Consider the following 18007-nt stretch of genomic DNA (forward strand, 5'->3'; position numbering starts at 1 on the left):
TTTATCTTAACCAAATGTCTTCATTAAACTTTACTGACAGTCTCCAAAATGTTTCTTTATTTTAAAGGGTGATTATGATGTGGTTATTAATGATTATGAAAAGGCCAAGTCACTTTTTGGGAAAACGGAGGTGCAAGTTTTCAAGAAATGTAAGATTTGTTTATTACTTTTAGATTTTCTACTTTGCTTTTACAGGAAGAATGTGGAATGTAGTCTGCAAAGAATGTTACATTCGTTTTAGTTTTTGTTTATATGGTGCCCTTTCTCAGGTGTAAGACAGTTACTTCAGAAGTAACAGGATGGCTCTTCTTACTAAGATGGAGTGAAAACTGTAGGATAGGTTAGTCTTGGACATTCTTTGCTGCTTGTTAATCATGTTGCTATTTAAAGTCTTTTCTACTGGAAAGAATCAATTATAGATATTCTACAGAAACATAAATCTACATTTTAATCTTCCCTCTTCAGAAAGACCAATATATTTATGAATTCTAACCCTACTTTAAAGTAAACTAAACAACTTTTGAAATTATCTCTAAGGCTAGAGTTACAGAAAATAAGAAAAGCCTAAAATGCCTTATGGTCATGCCTTATTAACTAGGAGAAATATCACAGGGCTTGATTAAATTTGTAAATAATTTTATTTTTATTGTGATAAATTTACATGCAGTGATATGCACAGGCTTACATGTTGCAGCTCAGTGAGTTTGACAAATACCCACGCCCATGGAACCCACACCCTGGAGAGAGCGTTTTCATCACTCCGGAAATTTCCCTCTTGCCTCTTCTCAGTCGCCCCTCTTCCCCAAGGCAGCCACTGTTCTGCTTTCCGTAATTGGATTTTAAATTTTCATTCTGTAAGTCGTGTAATTCTTTCCTTTTTAAACAGATTATGCTGAAGTAGAAACACGGATTGAAGCTTTGAGAGAATTACTTCTGGATAAGTTGCTTGAGACACCATCGACCTTACATGACCAAAAACGTTATATAAGGTAAACCTTCTGCAAGAATTTTGACAAATCACATGTGTCTGGATAGTGCTGCATACATCATGTAACTCTTAAAGCTGATTTGGGGGAAATTGGGAGACTGATGAAATGGTAAAAGGGAAGACAAGTAGCAGAAATTTAGGGATACCTAGTGTAGGACACCAAAATTCTTCTGTGTACTCAAAAATTTGGGAGCACTCACTCTTTAAAGGCAAGGAAATCCTGCCGGTTTGGAGAAAGGAAAAGTAGCCTCATTGCACCTCTCCTCCCGTCCACAGCACCTTCCCCAGCCTGGGGTTGCGGGGCCCTCCCCGTGGGCCCCTGCAGGTGGGGACTCCCTGACTGGCTTCGAGGGTGGCACTGTCCCACAGGCGGGAGGGTGTCTGGTGCCCCGAGAGTGGCCAGGGCTCAGCAGCAGAGAAAATTCTGAAAGCTTTCAGTCTTGAAAAGGAAGTGGGAGGGCTTACGTGAAAAAGACAGCAGTAACAGCAAAAGCCATGGACACCACAGCATAGAGGGAACCATGTTGCCCGAGAGGGAGGGGCTTCAGCAGGCGCAGGGGCGCTGGAACTGCTGACTGCCCCCCCCCCCCAACAAGCCTGCGCAGCTGTGTCTGAGCCTCACAGCCGCCATGCGGTGTCTGCATCACACCTGGCGCGCAGGTGAGGACCTGGGACTCAGCGCGGTCGCTGCTCAGCACGCACCACCACAGGCCTCCCTGTCTGTCTGGCTTCACAGCCTGTCTTTGCTTTTCTCTAAGTGCCCCCAGAGGAAAGAATGCATTTGGGAGATTTTTCTGGCCTGTAGAATCATAGAACTCTAATGCTGCGAATAAACTGCACGTTAGTTATCCAACCGCCTTTTTTTTTTTTTTTTTTTTTTTAACATGTAAAGTAACAGAGTTCCAGGAAGGTTAATCTCTCATGTAGGAAACATAGCTGGTTAGCATCTTGTCTGTGTTCTGCTGTGTTGCTTCACTAATCGGGCTTTGTGTCTATTTACCTGTTTACACTTACTCTTTTTCATTTGCTGATAGTCATACGTTAAACCTTATTGAGTGCAGGATTTCTTTGTGTAGCGAATTACCATTTATGTAGATTACTCATGTACAGTTCCTGTGACTGGTTAACCTACTGGATACCGTTTAAAAGATGGTGGGTGTTAAAAAAGATTCTTTAAAATGGCCTATTTAATGTGTTATTCCCTGTCATCTTAAAGGGAAAAGAACAAGAATGTCACTGAGAATGTCAAGTCATTTACTTATTTTTTAATCACTATTTTATTTTTGATACTTTGAGAAGATACTGAGCAATTTTATCATCCTTCTTAAATTACGGGTTTCATTATTAATGAATAGGAAAAACAACATCACAACCAGGCCAAATATCTGTTGGACTTTGGAATCTATGGTGCGCAGTCCTTTGAGCACCAAGTGGGGGTGAGACTCTCAACTTTATCATCAGCAAAACTCCATCTCTCAGCTCTCACGTAACCAGGTCGCGCAGGGAATGAGCGAGTCAGATTACCCCTGTGTTGTTGTGCTGTTGTTCACTGCTGTATCTACCTAAAGACATCCTGATTCTTTTCACTCTCCTTACTCTGGTGAGGCTAGTAGCTCAAGTAAGAAGCAAAGTACCACATACTTCTTCCATGCCAGTGTGATTCTGTCCTTGGTAATTGTTAAAAATCATGTTCGAGTATGGCTAACTACTTTAATTCTTAAATTTAAAAATTTTGAGCCTATGCTCATCATAATTAACATTCCTTACCTTCTGCCCTTTAAAAATGTTTTTTAAAAAGTGTTCTCGGATAACACGTATTTAAAAGAAATAGCAATAACCTGTATCATATGCTAAGCCAAGATCTTTGAAATGAAACTACAAACTAAAAGAAAAGAAGACGCTCATTGCATTAAGTCATTTAACCAAGGAAGAGCCTAGCACAAGTTGTGCTTTTGAACTGAGACACTGCGGAGTTTCTGAGACAAGAAATTTATCTTTCTTTATAAAACTCTTTTATGTAATACCCATTAGCAAGATGATAGAAAGAGGATTATTATTAAATTTTGGGAGGACCTAGTCAGCATACTAAAAAGACATAATCTGAGAAGATGCTGAGCAGAAAGGCATGTTGATCTTGCTGTACTGCTCGAGAGCGAGCCCTGTGACGGCCCCTCTGTGTGCTGCTGGTGGTGTGTGCACACAGAGGGAGGGAAGCCGCCCTCCGACAGGGACGGTGCCATATTTACTGCTGCTGCCGATCTGAGGTTGCTGTTGAGTGCCAGCGTCAGGAGGTGCAGCAGGACCTGTCTGAGGGCACCTCCGGCAGACAGTCCCGCCCTGGCAGGAAGGGTGGAAGCTCACGTTTTGGGGAAAGAAATGACACAATGTACTATTTGTCATATTTACATTCCAGAGGATAGAAGAGGAAAGCCTGTGTGAGGGGAAGACTCAGATTAGGTTTTGAAGGCTTTGCTGAACGTCACCTGTTAGATCCTCCTGGGGATGCTGGTAATTGATTTGCCAGACTCTCAGCACAGCCAGCCTCCTGGCCCCTATAAATAAAGGGTCATGGCTCGGGTAGGAGAGGAGCCCGCACGGGACACCCCGCTGTCCTCGGAAACCATTCTTCCCCGTTAGCCCGTGGAGGTCAGGGGAGGTGGGTCGTTCCCGAATGTGATGTCAGGTTTCTTCTCAGTGTTTTATTTGCCACTAACTTGTTTCTCCTCTAATTAGCTGCTAAGTAAGGAAATACTCAGTATTGCAGAAGCTGGGGAGAGAAGCCCAGGTGTGTCCCTGCGTGTTTAGAGGTCACAGCTTGTCACCATTCATTAAAATTTATTCTTGAACAAAACTTTTAACCCCAAGACAACAGACAGCTTAGGGTTTAAGAGTTATTTTAAGACAATAAGTCCAGCTTTTGAGGTTGATTTAATTGGATTTAACTTGTTACATTTATATATTTCATGAGGGCCAAGTTTTTAATGATATTTGGCAGAAATTTTTCAAGTTGTCTATCTGGGTTTGGAATTTTTACAGAGAAAGAAGACTTTAAATATTTTAAGAACTATTTAAAAACTAAGAAAAATGCCCATCTATACTGTATTTTCTAGAGAAATATCTTCTCATGAATTAGAGTTTAGACTTAGAAGTCAGTGCTTGCTGTCACCAAATCTCTTTGTGTAATAAAGTGTTGCCCTGTTTGGATCCTGCAGAAAAAAGGGTCACACTGCCACCTCGTGGCCGTATTTCAGACCAGAAAGGAATGAAGAAATACTCACGCTGAGGCCTCTGCTGGCTCTCACCTGTTTTCTGTGTGACTGAGAACTAAGTAGAAACAGTCTGTGAACAAAATGTAACCATAAAGATACGCTCTCACTGGGCGTTACAGGGGCATTGCAAGTTGTCTTTGTCTCCTTGGTTGTATTTTTATAAAGTCCTAACTTCTTAAAGTGTAGGTTTATTGTTTGTTAATTGCCTGAAAAGAAATCTGAATATATTTCATTTAGAACTGAATATTAAAGACTAGTATTGACGAATGCTTTACTAATTGACAAAGTTTTAGGTTTTCTTAAAAGTGATGACTTTAAGATATGCTAGCTTTCCTCTTGTCCTCATTATGGCTGTGCAGCAGAAGCTGACTGGGTCAGCCTTGGCCTTGCTGTTTCAGGTACCTGTCTGACCTCCACGCGCCAGGCGACCCTGCGTGGCAGTGCATCGGAGCCCAGCACCGATGGATCCTCCAGCTCATGCACAGCTGCCAGGAGGGCTGCGTGCGGGACCTCAAAGGCAAGACCCTTTCTCCCTGCCTGAGTCCTCCCCCTCGTCACTCGACACACTCTGGGGACGCTCTAGATTGAGGGATGAGTCGTTCCCTTTGTAACTATACCTGCCCCCCACCCCGGTTAGCGTCCTCCCTGGGCGAGTAAGAGAGCAGGGGAGGGAGAAAGCCCTCTCAGCATGCCTGTCTCATGGCTGACTGGCAGTGTTGACAGAGGTTCGGCTTACAGAACAGTTACCTCTTGTGGAAGTGACATGATGTTGTAGAAATGATACTAGTCTTGATCAACAGGAACAGTGCACTCACTATTCCATCAAGTGCATGTTGAGCCCTGCTGCGCACCAGGCACCATGCCAAGTCCAGGTGCACGGACGCAGTCCCAGCCCTCATGGAGCTCAACTAACCAAGTACCAGGTTGTGACTGGTAGATGGCAGGTTTGGGGACGTGTCTTAGACAGGACTCTGTGTTAGCAGAGAACCTAGAGGATGAGGAATGCCTGCCGGGCCGCCTCCAGCACAGGCCCTGAGGAGAGTGGAGGAAGAGTCACAGCTGGTTCACAGCCAGCACAGTGGCAGGACTTGAGGCCGGGTGAGGAGGCCCCTGGCCTCCTTCGTCCAGGGGTTTGAAGCCTGGGAAAGACCCGATGAGACGGGGACAGTGGAGCCGGTTAGGAGGCTGCTGTGGTGATTCAGGCATCTCGCCGGCACGGGGGCCGTGGGTGTGGAGGAGGAGGGGATTCAAGAGCTGTGCGGAACCTGCGATCGCCAGGACCTGGTGAGGGAAGGAGGGGTAGGAGGGGCTCGGTGATGCCCAGAGGTCTGGCCTTGGCAGCTGGTTGGGATGGGGCGCCGTGGGGCTGGGGCGAGGAGGAGAAGATGGTCTTCCCTTCTCTTTGGACCGGTTGGTGTGCGGCTGTCTGACGAACAAGTGGACGCGTCCAATAGGTAACTGAATTTAAAGAGCGAGAGGTTTGGGTGTGGTCTGCACGTAGATGGTCCCTGGGAGTTGACATATTCACCCAAGAAGGAGAAAAAGGAAGAAAATGTAGGAATGTAGGACAGAGTCCTAGGGAGTGCTCTTTGCAGCACTGGTGGAGGAGAAACCTGCAGGGTGGCCAGGGAGCCGGGAGGGAAAGGAGGGTCAGCAAGGGTTTTAAGGTGAAGAGTCCGATAAAGGGGTGTCCTTTAGATTTTGTGCTGAGGCTGTTGATGACCTTGGCAAATGCAGTTTCAGTGGCCTGAGACACCAAATAGATTGTATAAATAAGGCGCAGCGATTCTTACAAGGTTTCCGGACGAGAAAGTGAAGTAACATGAGAGCAGTCCTGGCACAGAAGGAGGTGCCACAGAGAGGCCATGATTATTTATTTATAGTTTAGTTTTGTCGTGAATTAGGTGGCTTGGAGTTGAGTATTTTCCAGCTATGAGTCTGTTCTTTTCTATTGTTGATGTTTAGGAAAACCCAAATATCTCTTCACTGATGCCATATCTAAATTTCTAGTATGTCATTAATTATTTTATAGTTTTAGCAAGTGAAAATGACATCAAACAACATATGCACAGTCTGAGGTCATTGGGGGATATTTAGAGGTCCTCAGGTTCTTGTGTACTGAGTCTGCTCTGTTGGGCAGGACTCTCAACGTGGCTGCCCGTCACAACCCCCTGGGTTTTTTTAAAGATTGTCACTTCCCAGCGTCCTCCCCATTCCTGACCTGATTAGACTCTCTAGCAGTGGAGTCCACGCAGCAGTATTTTTTAAAGCTCCCAGGAGACTGTGGTGCAGCCGGGGCTGGTAATCAGTGTGGTGGATGTGCTCTCGGGACTGAAGAGCCGTGATGAGCAAGACCCAGAGGTCTCTGGCCTCTTGGAGCTTGTAGTCTAGTGAGAGAGACCTATGTCTTTAAACAATTCACATGTTGTTTATTACATAAGTGTACTTGTGAAAGGTATTGCAAAGTGGGGAGTGCAGAACTCTGCCTCAGTCTCGTTAGCGGGAGGCCCAAGGAAGTTTCCTAGAGGAGGTGTTGTTGCCACTGAACCTAAATGAGGGATGTGAGTTTTCCAGGGAAGGAGCCACGGGGAAGTAGTCCAGAGACCCAGTAGGTGCTCAGTAAGTACCACCCTTCCCCTCTCCAGTGAAGAGGCTGTAAATACAGTGATACAAACAGGATCACGGTCTGACAAACGTTTTCCCTACTCAGGCTTATAAGAAGCAATCCAACTGTATGATTTAGTTCTGAAAATACTTGAATTTCTGGAAAGCATGTGTCATTTATGAAGACAGCATATAGACCATTTGAAATTGGAGAAGTGCCAGGAAAATTCATATGCCTTATTGTCGCACCCGTACCTGAAGGATCTGATAACCGATATTCCATCACTAAAGGTCTGAATCTTTCTTGAAGATCAATAGAGACACACCCTTACCTAATGGATTCCTGCCCTGCCATCTTGGTGTTATGTATTGCTATATGTATTTATCCAAAACTGCTGAAAATCAGCATTTCTGGAAGAAAAAAAAAAGACACGAGCTTCCGTGTAACTGGAGACCTGCCTTTTTATTCACTCTGACCAAGCCTGTTGTAGACGTTGCCGCTCGCATATGAAGTGCTTGGAGGACTGTGCATTACGTGGATCCTTTTGTTAGTGATGAGGTTTACCTAAAGTTATTTTCATAAGTTGGTCTTTAAAATTAGGAAGTGAAACATAACAGTTTACGACTCTTTGAACTTACTCCACAGATTTCGTGACAATACAATGTAAATTTCCTAAATTCATTAGCCAGATGTTTATAGGTTAGGATTTAATCGTCCTTGACATTCAGAGGAACATCCTGAGCCGTGCCCACCTGTTGTCAGCAAACACGACTAATATGAACAGTATAGACAGTCCCAACAGATAACTGTCTTTCAGTTGGAAAGTTGGTGTGTTCTTTTGAGCTCACCATCAGGAGTTCTTATTATTTTATTTTGGAGAATTCCAAACATACTTAAGAGCACCAAGGGTGATACCACAACCTCCCGTGTACCTGCCCAGTTTCGACAGTTATCCCCTCACAGCCAGTCTCGTTTTATCTACACCGCCTCCCTCACCCTGAATTATTTTGGAAGCAGGTCACATCATTTCATCCATAATTATTTCAGTATGTAATTTTCAAAGGTAAAGATGCTTTGTGAAAACTGTAACTAAAATACTATTATCATTACCTGAAATGTGGTTTCTTAATATCAAGTATTCAGTTAATTGTCAAATTCAAAAGCGGTTTAATACCTCCAGTATCTTTCTAAGTACACGGATACTATGTACTTAATGTGGCTTTTTAATCGATAGCCAGTGCAAAGGCAGATGATACGAGAAGTGACACAGATGGAGACAGAACTTGTGTTTCCTAGAAGAATTAGCCGTGGTGACATAGTGTCCACTTTGGCCACTTGGCACCTAGATGCCTTCCTGGTTGTTGTCATCAGAGTGTGCATATGTCACTGGACACGTCAGCTCTTTACTGTGCACCTGCCTACCCGTGTACAGGTAATGTCATTATATAGCATAGGCATGTGCATGTGTGGGTGTGTTTATGTAAGATATTGGCCTTAATTATACGTTTGCTGGGAATAAGTACAATTTTTCTTTCATGTAATCTACACCCGATTGTTCCCGATAGACTCCTAATTGATATTTATGAGCGTCCTAGTTAGGTGTAATAGAAGTGCAGTCAGTATGAGGGCAAGTCTCCTAAATATCATTTGGACTTTCTGTTGGCCATCCTCTCGTAATCACAACATTTGGGGTCTGGAAGAAACCTGGGAAGTTGTCTGGTTTGGTACATGACTTGGATCTGTTTTGCACGTGAGGAAGCTGCCTCAGAGAAGCCAGGTGACAGACAGCTCAGCTTCTCCGTGTCCTGCACGGTGGTTCCACAGACCTCTCTGTGTTCTGTGGTTGAAGATAGTATTTCATCAAGTGTGTTTCTGAACATGGTGAACGGATGGCACGATGGCAGTGCCTTTTTGTGAAGCTGCATTGCTTTCATTCAGGTCTTCTCCAGAACCTACTTTCAGAATGAAAGCTTGCCGCATTCTAAATCTAAAGAATGCATTGTAAGTTCTTCTATTTGTAACACCTGTACTTGGACTTTTAACACCAGAGAAATGCTTGTAACTGATGGATAACCCAGTCTTGTGAGGTGAAATACAATTTTAAAAAGACAGACTGTAAATATTTTAGACAGGAAAAGACTTCTTTGTGTCTTTGTAAGTAAAGCTGGTTTTTATGCATGAATTTAAGAAACCTAATTAACATACAAGTTTTTTTTTTTTTAAGTCTTTACATGATGCTTTGGGTTAAAATGTTAATTGTATTTAGTCTTGTGGTCTTCAAGAAAAGTTCATGAGCCAAGATGGTGATAGATTTTCAGAGACAGCAGTCCTACATAAAAAAGCCACATTTGTCCAGGTTACATTCTTCTGTATGTGAAGCATTCATTGCTCAGCAGAGGTAGGTCATAGGGTTGATATTTTTATAAACACTGCATTAGAGCCTTCTCTGGATTCCAATTTTTATAATAATAACGCATACGAACCTGGTAGATGGTGCCCCTAGATGTCGCACACCAGGACACAGACAGGAGATGAGCATTACGCCTCAACACACCCTGCCAGGTATCCAGGAATTCCTCACTCCTCTTCTGCGGCCGCCTCTGTAGCCCAAATGTGATCTTTCCGTTTTTCTAAGGGGGGACAAATAGGAGGAAAAAAACAAGAATAAAGATCAACATTAAAAAAAAAATTCATCTTGAAAGCATAAACACCTATGGAAGGGCCTGTTTTCTTCCAGCTTGAGCTAGTCAACTCTACAGCTTCTCTTCCAAAACTTTTACTGCCTTATAAGAAGTGTCATTTGTCTCTTAAAATTTCTGTGAAATAGGGCCAAAATTAGACTAAATCTTCAGGTTTCCTGTCAGGAAAAGCCTTTGGTTTAACCCCCTACGGACATTCTCAAACAGGATTTTGAAAGGTAGCCTTCAAAGGTGTGTTTTTTCCTTTGTTCTGAAAATGAGTTTAACTCTAAACTCATTTAAAATACGTGCTGACTACATGTGGTGACTCCAGGGAGAAGCATCTAGAGCAGTTATCTCTGCTTTCTGCTGTCTGCACCGCTAGGGCTTCCCAGAGGACATATTAGAGCAGAGGCAAGTGACGCGTTTAGAATGGAAGCCATAGATTCTTTCAGACAGTCACACAGCAGATGGGAACACATTTCCATGTGGCTCAGGTTCTCTTTGAAAACTTAGAGATACGTCACACCTGAAAGGTTTATTCTGAACCATCACAGTACGGATCTATTATAGAGGAAAAATGTTAAGAATAGAGGCTAATGATCTACTCTTTTAATTATTTCAAACAGAGCAGATTATTAATGACTTGCTGAAATAAAAAGACTATATTTTCAATTCAAGCTCATCAAATACATGCATAAAGTACATTTTAAATTTTTGTACAGTTTCATGAATTTAGTATAACTAAACTATATTTTTTCTTGATATTTAAAAAATAAAGATGTGACCTTTATGTAGATAATCACTGGGGTTAAAAAAAATATAATTCTAGTATTTCCACAATTTGGCATCTGGTAGCTCCTGGGCACCAGATTAGGTTGCAAGCCTCCATTAAGAAATTGGCAGCAGATTTGTCAGATCTTCTACGTAACTACAAAAATGTTTCTATGTTTAAAAAGACAGTAAACGTTTATACATAGATTTCTAATAAAATTTCTAATTTTTTATTTCAAAGTTGTTATCATGAGGTTGTACATTAGGAAGTTTCTTTCATGAAGTTTCATTTTTGGAGATTTAAAAAGTAGTTTCTCTCCTGAATGTTTATTCTACCAACGTGAACCCAGAATGATAGACGTTGATTTAAAAAGAAGAAAAGGCACAGCTCCTGCAAGTACAGGTAGGCGACACTGGTTTGGTCTCCACCTTCCCGTCCCTGTGACTGAGTCCTCCCGATGTGAATTGTGCTTTACCTGCTCACTGTTGCTTCAGTTGGCTTTAGAAGAGGCAGTGCTTCTAAATACTTGTAGTGGGATTTTATTCACTTACTTTGAGAGTCGTAAGCCATAAAGGATTACAGAAGAAGGTAGATTCAGGAGAGAGGAATAGAAGAAAAGTACCAGTTTATGACTATAATAGCAAAAATCTTCTCTCCAGCAAAGTGGTGGTCTGGTTTTCCTTTCCCTTTTGTCCTTTTTCTCAGAAAGAGAAGAAACCTAGGTGATACTCAGTGTGCCATGAATTAGATTCACAGTGCATCCTGTTAGAAATTGTCGCTGTTGTTTGTAAACAGTATAAGTTTACATAAGCAGTTTTAATTACCTGACAGCTTAGCAGGATTTTACGTGATTGTAAATTTGTTTTTTAATCTAATTTGAAAAGACAAATTTAGCTTCCAAATTAAAATGAGGACTAGCAATTAATACTAGTAACTTAAACAGTTTTTTAGAAGTCAGTAAACTAGCACTTGAGCATTTGATTTACTGTTCAAATAGTACAGCGTTCATTCGCAGGTCCTGTCAGTGCTTCCCCAGCTGTTGGGTATGGTCGGAGGAGTGAGACTTGCCTCGTTTTGTGCTCGGTTCTGGTCACCTGGTGGCAGCGTCTGTCTGTGTCAGGTCAGACAGGGCAGCAGGGCTTCCGTCAGGAGGACCTCTCCGCGTGACGTCCCAGCGCTGGGTCTTTTCTGCTTGGCTCACTGTCTGTCTGGGGGGAGACACACCTCCAGCCTTCAGAGAAAACGGTTTTGACAGTAAATGCCCCGCACACCTTGAATTGCTAGCATTGCCTGGTAATTTTAGAATATTCAGGGGTACAGATATTTTATGTCTCCTGTTGTCATTTTTGTAATAATTCTATTGCTTATACAGTCTAAGTAGGTGCTCTCTACTTAAATCTGTATATAACTGCAGAAAAGGGTCGTACTTAAATAAAAGCATAAATAATTTGGTTTTGGTTATTCACCTAACCAGCTTGTTACAATGTATGGTTCTTGCTTATATAGCCAATGTTAGCTGAGAAGTGCTTCTTCAAGGTTCACACCTGTAGTCTTGCTTTTAAAATACGTCTCTTCCTTTCAGCTTTTTTCCGAATGATGTTGGAATACAGTTCAGAATTTGGCCCGCAGCCCTAAGAAGTGGAGTGAGGTTATGCGGCCTGTTAAATACGCCTTCCTTGGTTTAATTTGGATTAAACGATCCCCTTTAAATTGAAGAAGTACCCCGTAGGAACTTCAAATGTATGTATAGAAGCATCAGATCAAAAAGAACATTCTTATCTGTGGACACAGTCTCATTCCTGGAGGCTGGTAGCTGCCTTGCTGCACCCACCCCATCCCAGTCACCGACCTTTGTGTGTGCTGTGCTTGACAGGAGTCCAGCAGGCCTGGGTCTGCAGAGGCTCCTGGCCCCGAGCACGGTCAACAAGCGGCAGGGGGTGGTCCGGCTGCTGCTCAGGACAGGGGCCTGCTGTGCGCAGGAAAGTGTGTTTGGAGGTGTTTCGGGCTGAGGAAGTGGGCCACCTGGAGAGTTGGCTATAGACCAGGGCTCCCCGTACCACGTGGGCTGGGAGAAAGCTGGGCGGGAGGCCGGGGGCCGAGTACACATGGCTGATGTATCACCTGGCCCACATCTGCAGGCCTCCCCCTCCACAGAAAAGCCTCTCCTGCCCTTTGTGTCTCAGGGAGTCTGGTAAACACATACTGACCACTGCATTTAAAGAAGGGAGAGCGCACCCAGATAGCTGGAGTTGAAAGGATTTGGCTGATGTGTGATATGGAATCCTTGGTATAACAAGCATTTCTTACAAATCTTCCTAAAGCCATTATCAGTTTTTTGTCGTACTCAGAGTTTTAAGGTAAACTCTTAAGTTTTTGAGCTTTGCAGAAAATCTTGCCATATCTCTGAAGTTCGCATAAAGCTGAAGACTTTTTATCTGGTAAAAATCTCATAGTTGGAAAAAAATAGCAAATCTTTCAACTCGTTCATAGCAAATTGTGAAAGATAAATAGTTTTTCTTTTAGAAAAGTAATACACTTTAAACTTGATTTCTGTACTGCCACTTTTACTCTTGGTGAAGCAGCTAGGATTGTTAGTGTTCTGAAGAAAGTTACTTCTGCAACTTCTGAAGACAGATTTTCTGTTTTTCTCTTATTAAAAGTAAATTTCTGTTTTGTTTATATAGTATTCCAAAGGTGATTTTTCTAATTTTATATTTATTTGTAATCTGTTAAATTTCTCCTGCATACTCACAATTAGAAAAATAGTTCCCTTTGAGAATGCTGGTAGCATGTTTTAGAAGCTTTATTTAAACCGGAGAAACAGAATGTTGACTCAAGTGTGTCAACGAAAATAAATGATCTGTAATGGGAAAAGAATTTTATTTGATAGAAAAGAGTTTTATTTGAGCCAAACTGAGGACTGTAGCCCAGAAGACAGCCTCTCAGATAACTCTGAGGAACTGTTCCAGAGAAGCATGGTTTTCAGCACAGTTTTATATCTTGTCAGAACAAAGAACATCAAACATGTCAGGGATACAGACCAGCATGTACACAGCGAGTCAGTGTGGCCTTGGCACCTGGGAAGGGAATCTCACCATTCAAGAAGGACCAGCATTGGTGGCCCAGGGAGACAGGCATTTCATCTTTACTTTTAGCGTGGACATTCTTTACTTCTGGCCACTGTGCCCTCTTCTGTAATAATTAAAGCAGACGTACAATGTGTGTTTGATTGAACAGCCACAAACAGGCTGTTCCAGTTAGTATAAAATTCAAGTTGACACGTGTATAAGCCAGAATGTCTTCCCCAGACCGCAACACGTGAACGTTTCTTCTATCAAGGGTCAGTAATTAAGAAGCTTAGTCATTTTTTTTTAATTTTCAGTGTTTAAAAGAGTTTTTCTTCCAAGATGCTTCTTCCAAGCATATGTAGATAAGATATATATGTTTTCTTTGATGTATTGGTAAAAACCCAAATATTAGTTCATGGAATTTAGAAGATACAGCTATACCCTAGGATTATTTAGTTCTAGAATTTTTTTAGTATCCTTTTTTTTTTTTTTTCCCCTACAAACACCATATAGAATTTTAGGACTGGAAATACTGTACTGATGGAAGTGTTGCTGTGTGAAGTTGTGTCAGGAGAGCAATCTTTCCCCATAGTTATTCCTCAGATAACTTGGACAGATTGCGGCCAAGTAATCTTGATCTTATCAGCACACTGTCATTTGAGGGTGTTTACTGGTTACTCTGCTTGGTGCCTCTAAAATAGCCAAGCTGTAAGGTCCGCAATAACAAGTATGAAATCCTGGTGACGTTTTCCCTGTTACTGTTCTTGTCGCCTTTAATATTTTCTTGATGAAATTTCCTTTTAGGACTTAACGCTCACGTGTGCTCTCTGTGCAGAGGCAGAGACTGTTTATACATTTAAACAGCACTGCTACTCATCACCCTCAGTTGTCTCAAACTATTCCAGGGAGCGGAATAAGCGGTGGTTCAAAGTTTCAAATTCAGATTTTGTATCATAGAATCAGAATTTTAGAGCTGAAAAAGACACTAAGGCTTGTGTAGTTCAAGCCCTGATTTTTACAGGTGAAGAAGCATATGCCGCCTGTGACTCCTTCTGCCACAGAGCGGGGGCCCCTGGGATAGGGAGCAGTTGTCAGCGTGAGCACAGATGAGGGAAAGCTGGGCTGTGATCCTATTTGAGAAAAACTTTCGTCAGGGATAAAATCGTAGGAACAGTTCATTTCTAGAGAAAATCTACTCTCAAGAAAACAAATGACCTCCCATAACTCATTAATGCAGTTTTAGGTTTGAAAAAGACAAAGTCAAACACAGTTTTACAAAAACTTTAGGCTCTGTCACCTGCAGAACAGCTTAGTGCAAACTGAGCTTCTAATGAAAAACCCAAGTCCTGTGTATATATGTATTGAACACCATCCTTAGGTGGATATCAGGGCAGATAATTTAGTGTTTTCAGGGAAAATATACGAAGTAACATAATTTTCATTTGTGTATGGTCTGCACATAAATAAGAGCATGATATTATGAAACTTCCTAGTTACTCTCATTTATAACAGTATATTTTATATAACATTTCTCTTAAACATATCAAGAGGTACTGCTATCGTATTGTGAGGTAAAACAGTCAAGAGCAAATGAACGGATTTCTTATATTTTAAAACCTTTTGCTGATTTTATGTTACAGAAACTTTTTTTCATCTTTTTCTTTCTTTTATAATAATGTTTGTTTATCATCAGAAGCACTTCATATTTGTAATAATTTTGTGGGGTATAAATATCGTCATGTAATTTAAGTTTAAAAGGAGTGTCAGAATCCTCAAGTTTTTTTTTTTTTTTGACACTTGATAGTAAATAATTTCTGACAACTGAGATTTTAAATGTTTTCATTAATTTTCTCCTCAAAGGACAATCCTCCTAATTCCCCATAAGATTACTCATTGCAAGACTTTTTCTGACCAGAGAAAGGAGCAGTCTGTTAGAGGAGAGCGAGTTCTGGGCTCAGGCCCGGGCTCCCACTGCACGGCTGGTCCCCGGGCTGTGCAGGGCACCACCTGCCGGACCCTTGGCCCAGCACGCCCACGGACGCATCTGTCCCCAGGGTCTGGGGGCCGTCCTCTCCCTGCTACTGTGCTGTCCTTGCTGCTATTCGACAGACACTTCCAAATAAGAAATTAGTTCTTGGTAAGCTTTCTTTTCCTGATATCGTAGAAAATGATGATACGGTTTCTAATAGAAGGAACTCATGTTCTTAATAGTTTCTGCCATTAAAGGGAAAAATAAATCAGTCTTTTAACAGTTTCAAAATTCAAGTTTATTTAAATTAAACTATACAGGACTTAATATCATGCATTTAAATTAATGTTACGGGGAAAAACTTTTTCTGAGGATCTACTTAATGATCATTGTATATTTTTGTAGGAATGGTATACAGTGTGTATTTAGGAAACTAGGAGGTTTTCCTTCTAATCAAAAATTTGTAGTCCTGTTACGGGGAAAAACTTTTTCTGAGGATCTACTTAATGATCATTGTATATTTTTGTAGGAATGGTATACAGTGTGTATTTAGGAAACTAGGAGGTTTTCCTTCTAATCAAAAATTTGTAGTCCTGAAACCTTCAAGGGTAGTAACTTATAACGTTTTGAATTAAAGCATTCTCTTCTTGCACCTTTCAATATACATGTTTACATAAATTACACATTTTATACAAACATTTAATGTGGTGCCAAGTTTGGGCTTTTTTACATTTCCTTTTTTATATAAATTTATTTATTTGTGTTTGGCTGCGTTGGGTCTTTGTCGCTGCGCGCGGGCTTTCTCTGGTTGTGGCGAGTGGGGGCTCCTCTTCATTGCGGTGCGCGGGCTTCTCTTGTGGAGCACTGGGTCTAGGTGCATGGGCTTCAGTAGTTGTGGCATGCGGGCTCAGTAGCTGTGGCCACAGGCTTAGTTGCTCCGTGGCATGTGGGATCCTCCCAGACCAGGGCTGGAACTCGTGTCCCCTGCATTGGCAGGCAGATTCCCAACCACTGTGCTACCAGGGAAGTCCCTACATTTCCTTTTAAAATATGTCAGAAAATTGATATTTTGATATTAATTTCTTGAATTCTACAATTAATAGCAGTGGTGACTCTGTAAACTTCAGAGGAAAATGTCATAAATCTTCAAAGCTTCCACACAAATCCCTCTTTGAGATGGGGAAAAAATCAATTATAAAAAATATTATTTCTTCATCTATGTGTTTTCTTAACTCTCATTTTTCTTGCTATTTTAAAATATTGAATTCTACAAGTCTTATCCTAGATTTAATGTGTTCCGAAGTAGAAGTCCATGTAAATAAAGCATTTAGCATAGTAGGTGAAACATCGTGGGTATTTAATAAAATGCCGTTCCACTGAAACTATCTGTTCAAATGACTTGGTTTCTGTTTCTGTAAAACCTGCCTGGTAGAATCTGTGAGGAGGCAGGGAGATAGCTCATACTGTATCATGCTGAGTGGCTCATGATGGGAGGAGCCATGAAAGCAGACTCTTTGCTTATATTGTATTCACTTATGTCTTGATTTTCTGCCTCCACTGCCAGGATGTAAACACCTTGAGGACAGGCCTTTACCTGTTAACCCACTGCCATATCCCAGGGGCCTGCAATTCCTGGCACGTGGGAGGGCTCAGTAAAGACTTGTTTGATGCTACTGAATAACTGACACTATCACTGGCATAAAATCATTATTTTATAAATGGGTTTCATCTTTTGCCCTTGGAAACAAATCTATAAGCTTTTCATATTCTGTTAAGTTATAAAACAAAGGAAGAGCATTCTTATTGAATAATTTAGTATCAGTCACTCAGTGTATATTGAAGGAATTATATGCAGAAGATCCAGCTGTGGACAGAGACTTAATATTGATCCTTATCCCCGAGAAGTTCTGACTGGAACTGTTAATGAACAGCAGAAGGCAGAATGTTGAGTCAATGAGACAGTGTTCATTCGGAGGGCAGGGAAAGTAGACAGCACTTTGAGCTGGAACAGCAGGAGGCGACTTGTGTTTATTAACAGGATGGGGAGGATGATGAAAAGGGTAGGAAGTGAGGCAGGAAAATGAAAGATGCATTTTCATAGTGTCCTCTGCACCGTAAGCACCCTGTAAATGTTTATTGAATTCAGCTTGTTTTGGAGGTCTTTGACTGCTCAGCCGCAGAGCTCAGAGTGCTGGTTATAGCACCTCTGCAGGCTGACAAGGTGAATTCTACCCATAATGCCAGCCTCTCACTAACAGGATTAGCAACACGGGATTCCATTCCTGGTGACTCTGGAGAACCATCTTAGAAAAAGTGTTTCCTGGTTCTTAGATAATTTGGGTTGGAATTCTGAGGGTTTTCTGGAAGACTTCTGAGAAGAGAATCAAGATAGCAGTATTTTGGTGGTATTAATCCAGGACAATAAAGAGAATGTCTTGACATTCTCTAGTGAAGTGTTAGGCTTCTAGAATATTAACAGTGTGGGGTGAAAAGGGTCCCAACTAGGTGGCTGGCAGTGGGAATAGAAATAAGAAATCACATCCCACATTGCAAAGAAAGAAGTTGTGGTATTTGGAGATTTAAATTTTAAGGGGGAAGTCAAAGATTTATGCTGTTAAGTCTGCTCCACTAAACCCTGTACCTTCCTTTCCAAGT

General features: G+C 41.7%; 1 protein-coding gene across 6 annotated transcripts in view; it reads left to right on the forward strand.

The window, feature by feature from the left end:
• EXOC2 (exocyst complex component 2) overlaps positions 1 to 18007 on the forward strand; it is a 155953-nt gene that overhangs the window by 67752 nt on the left and 70194 nt on the right. For all 6 annotated transcript variants that reach the window (XR_009565703.1, XR_009565705.1, XR_009565704.1 and 3 more), the window contains 3 exons: positions 68 to 149; positions 887 to 989; positions 4656 to 4774. Coding sequence is in view for 2 of the 6 variants with exons in the window: in XM_060307404.1 (XP_060163387.1) it covers positions 68 to 149; positions 887 to 989; positions 4656 to 4774 (304 nt within the window). In the remaining 4 variants the exon portion in view is untranslated. The remainder of the gene's footprint in view (positions 1 to 67; positions 150 to 886; positions 990 to 4655; positions 4775 to 18007) is intronic.

This window comes from Globicephala melas, chromosome 11, assembly GCF_963455315.2.
Source record: "Globicephala melas chromosome 11, mGloMel1.2, whole genome shotgun sequence".
In the NCBI taxonomy this organism is placed as follows: Eukaryota; Metazoa; Chordata; class Mammalia; order Artiodactyla; family Delphinidae; genus Globicephala; species Globicephala melas.